The 4,810-nt window shown below is 31.5% G+C and overlaps 1 protein-coding gene across 1 annotated transcript in view; it reads right to left on the reverse strand.

Moving 5' to 3' along the window:
• Nucleotides 1–1,876, reverse strand: part of LOC145268845 (uncharacterized) — a 202,809-nt gene extending 200,933 nt beyond the window's left edge. Inside the window, exon 1 of the mRNA XM_080124516.1 lies at nt 1,487–1,876. Coding sequence (XP_079980642.1) covers nt 1,487–1,544 — 58 coding nt within the window. The 5' untranslated portion in view covers nt 1,545–1,876. The remainder of the gene's footprint in view (nt 1–1,486) is intronic.
• Between the last annotated feature and the right edge of the window lie 2,934 nt (nt 1,877–4,810).

Below are 4,810 nucleotides of genomic sequence, written 5' to 3' on the forward strand. Positions count from 1 at the left end.
TGTTTTTGTTTGTTTTTTGTTTATAAAATGTTTGTTTTTATATTTGTTTGTTTTTTTGTTTGTTTTATTTTTAATTTTATGTTTGATTTTTTTCGTTGTGTCCTCAATTCTGTTGTTGTTTTTCTTTTTTTTCATGTTTGATTTTAAACGTAAACTGCAAGTACTAAAATTTGCATATTTTTTTTTTGGGGGGGGGGTTAAATCGAAAATAAAATCATATTTTTTTATTTTAAAATCAAATCTATTATTATTATTATTATTATTATTATTATTATTATTTCGACTATCATTTTGTATTAAATGCAATATTTTGTTTAATTTTAAATTTTGTGCAGTTTATAGACCATGCTAAAATAATAATGTTAGTGTTTACTAGAAAACCATTCTTAGCATGAGGAGGGAGCTTTGTTAACTATTCTGTACTTTCACCCAACGATTTAATAAACAAAACAAAAATGAACTTAACTTGAAAATACTATTTTAAAAACAAATAGCACGGCTCGTAAACTGCACAAGTACTAAAAAAAATTGGTGGTGCTTGCTTATTCACATTGACACTTATGGCGGCAATTAAAAGTAAAAAAAAATGTAGAAACATCTACAGGATATGCATATTCGTTACAGAACGGAAATGTCATATTCCAAAAATCACGTAAATCGATCAAGTAGTTTTATTTAAGACTAAGACAGTCAAAATTTACGATTGTTAGCGATTTTACTACTAAAACTACATTGAACATAAGGCTGAGTTTTTACCTCGACACTTCAATTAGAGTTATCTTCCCTTTTTTGATTTCATTGGATTTAATCATGGCGGACGAAAACACTACGACTCATTTAGTAGTAAAATTTGATTTTCTTGAATAAAAATAAAACTACTTGATCAAATTACGTGATTTTTGGAATATTTTACCTTCGTTTGGTACGTACATCGTGAAATACAGAAATATCTGTGTGCACGGACATTTCTGTATTTTATTATTATTTCTTTTTTTTTTGCATTTAATTGCCATCATAAAGTGCCAATTTGAATAAGCACCGAATTTTGCATTTTTTTTTTTTTTTTTTTTTGTAAATTCGAAAAATAGAATCGTAATTTAACAGATTGCATTTAGCAGAAAATGACACTCGGAATAAATAAATAAACAAATACATTTTATTTTGAATTTAAAAAAAAATAATACGATTTTCCATTTTCGATTTCACAATAAAATAAATTTTTTTCCCCCGGAAAAAAAAAAAAAAAAAAAAAAAAATCCTCCATTCATTTCCATGTGATCACCAAAACGAAATCTTTTTAATAAACAAAAAACAATTAATTTAAAATAAAAACCCCATTTTTTTAAGCCCAAACCATCAAGCGATACACGCATCACCTAAAAAACGCAATTTTACGCCTGCAAACGTAGAAATATTTAAAGAAACCGTTTTTCTTCGCAACAATTTTATTATTTTTTCGAAAGCAAAAAAAAACATTTTTACTCACTTAAGATGGGAATTGTTGTGTTTGTGTTGACTCGACGACACGTTAATATGTCTAGCATAGCTGGACATTGGCTACAGGGAGCCGACCTTCCCTGGGATTAGTATTGGTATTGGTGGTGTTATTCGAAGGATCAACAGGGATGCATTGACGGGTAGTGTTCTCGAAATGTCCGCTGAAGAGGGGCCTCTTGGGGGCAGTGCGAAACGTACAGAATTGGAATCCCCAGGCTCGGCAAGCCTTCGCCATTATTTTTGTTCGAATTCACGCAAAACGCGTTTTTTTTCTTTCTTTTTTTTTTTTTTTTTTTTTTTTCCTCCTCCTCCTTCGACGGCGATGCTCCTCCCACCCTGCATCTTCTCTTGCTGCTGCTGCTGATTATTTGTGTTACCCTGGTAGGAACGAGCTTTTTCATTGGTTCATTAGTGGTTAATCTGTCTATCTGTCTGTCTGTCTGTCTTTCTCTCTCTCTCTCACTCTCTCTCTCTCTCTAAATCTATCTATTTGTGTCTCTTTCTCTAACTGTCTATCTATCTCTATGTATCTATCTATAGGTCTGCCTATCTATCTAAGTAGCTATGTTTATCTATCTACCTATTAATATATCTATCCACCTATCTCTCAATCTGTCTTTCTCTTAACCTCTCTCTCTCTAGCGCTCTCTCTCTCTCTCTCTCTCTCTCTTAGTTTTTTTTTTCAAAAAGAAATCCATCAGAGTGCTCGATTAAAAGGAAAATCCGAAAATAAGAGTGTTGAGAAAATAAGATGAGTATTGGCTGAAGAGAACTTGATATGGATATCTTAAACGGTCCTAATTATCGGACTTGAAACCGACGGTTCCAATGACTTGTCTCATCTAACAAGTTTCTGTACACAAAATACAATATATATATATATATATATATATATATATATATATATATATGAGCAAACAGTTAATAAAATATGTTAAAAAAAACACTTTGAAATGAGTTAAAAACATATTTAATCTGAAAAGGAAACACTAGATAAATGGATAGTCCTTAATCCGCAGAGTTTCGAAGAAATACTTTCCTTCTCATCAGAGGGTAGGAATTAGCAAAATGCGGGATCGGATTTTGCATGCAGAAGTATTTGATGAAACAACAAGTAAGTCAAAGATCTTACTTGAAAACAAAATAAGTTAAGCAGAGGGAATATGGTAAAGAAAAAGGTGATTACACATGAATGGATAGTCTGGTGGAAGATAAAAAATCCAGTGACGGTAAAATCCAAATGTAAAACTTCAAGAAAGTTAAAAGAATTTCCATTTATACAAGCAAAATCCAAGGAAATCCCGTAATTGGAAGAAGATGGTCCATAATAATCTAAAGGCAAAAATCCATGGAATAATTCACAAAAATGTGTACAAGGAAAAAAAGAAAAGATTCCAATAATATTAATAAAAGAAAAATAATATGTGCTATTCACTCTACTTCCGAGACATAAATATAAATAATAAAGATCTGGGAAGAGAAAGAAGAGAAAAAAAAATTGATGATATATATATATATATATATATATATATATATATATATATATATATAAGGAATGTGTGTATGTGTTTGTGTGTATGTGTTTGTGTGTGTGTCAGAGAGACTTCATTCCTTATAGACTCGGAAACGGCTGGGCTGATTATTTTTTTTTATTTCACACAAAGGTATTTGATGTGTCTGGGAGTGCTCTTACATAGGTTTTGTATCGCAATGCTTCCGATAAGTATTGAAAATTGATAATCGCAAAATGTTATACTAGAAGGAAGCCCGATTTTGACCAAAGTTAACACCTTTATACAGCCTAACACCACAAGTGCATTTGAGAAGCTATATCACCACACAATAATAACAGCCGAGCCTATAAAAGTAGGTTGTATCATAAGACAGGGGCACGTTCAAAATGAATGGTTCTGTTTAGAGCAAAATTGAACCATAATACTTGACTTTTGCGGTTTAAATTTTAAGTAAAGCCATTATTCACAGATAGTTTTGTAAACTCAACAGTAGATTCTCTACAGTGCAATATAGAATAGCATGTATTATGGACCAAGTAACTATGGGGAGGCATGGGAAATTTCTTTCCGGTACACTGCCGGGGAGGTTAGGGTTAGGATTAGTCAATCAATTGATTTGATTGCAAAATGGGAAATTTCACCGATTTCAATGACAATAAAGTACAGGAGAGTGGAATATTTATTGATCACCATTCAATTCTGGTAAACGTCGGGTCTCCCTGCTAGTAAATATATATATATATATATATATATATATATATATATATATATATAGTAGAAATGGTAATTAATAAAAACTGAAGAAAGTGCTCAATACTGTTGTAGAGCAAATATACTTTAACATTAAGACTAGAATTTTAAAGTAACCCCCCTTCTCCTACCCCCACATATTCACCTTCCTCCTCCGTGTATCCCTATGCCCTCAGCCACACCAGAAATAAACTTCCCAGACCCTCCCCCACAAGTTCCTTAAACTCCAAAACTAAAACATTACCGACATACCAAGCGCCCCCTCCCACCTTCCCCCTTGTTCCCTTCCTCTCTTTCTCCTCCCCCCCCTCGCACCCCCCCCCCCCGACTTCATTCACTCTTTCACTCTTTCATCCCATAATAACGAACATTTCTGTAAAAGTCTGAGGAAGCTACAGACGGCCAAATAAACACCCGGGTAGCTGAAACAATAATGTAACTTAACAGAAAGATACGGTAATAAAAAATAAAACGTATATATATATATATATATATATATATATATATGCATCAAGTGCGCTTGAAAGCCAAATTACAAGGTAATATAAGGAAAATAAACAAATATTTTACTTGTTTGAAATTTATCACAAATATATTTCAGAGGTATACTCCATCTTCAGTGTGTTAAGAAAAAAAAAGAAACAAAACAACACACTGAGAATATTCAGACTTGTAATAATGCAAAGAGGGGGGTTGCAAAAATGAGTTGTGGTGTGAGGAGAAATACAATCTGAAATAGAGAGTAGGAGAGCTTTTATAAATACATACAAAACCACATTCATCTTTTTTTTAATCCAAATTAATAAATTAAATAAAATAGAATCTTAAAAAGATAGGATACAAGTTAGAAAAGCATTTCATCCAAAGCATGAAAATTGTTAAACAAAATGTTTTTACTATAGGCTTTAAAAATACAGGTACATGATTCAATTTGAAATTTATTTATCTTCAAAGTGCACTTTTATACATTTTACAAAGTAAGGTATTAAATTTTTATACCCTACTTTGTAAAATTTATAAACGTGCACTTTGAAGATAAATAAATTTCA

This window comes from Euprymna scolopes, chromosome 44 (genome assembly GCF_053919585.1).
Source record: "Euprymna scolopes isolate OS-2025 chromosome 44, ASM5391958v1, whole genome shotgun sequence".
NCBI lineage: Eukaryota > Metazoa > Mollusca > Cephalopoda > Sepiida > Sepiolidae > Euprymna > Euprymna scolopes.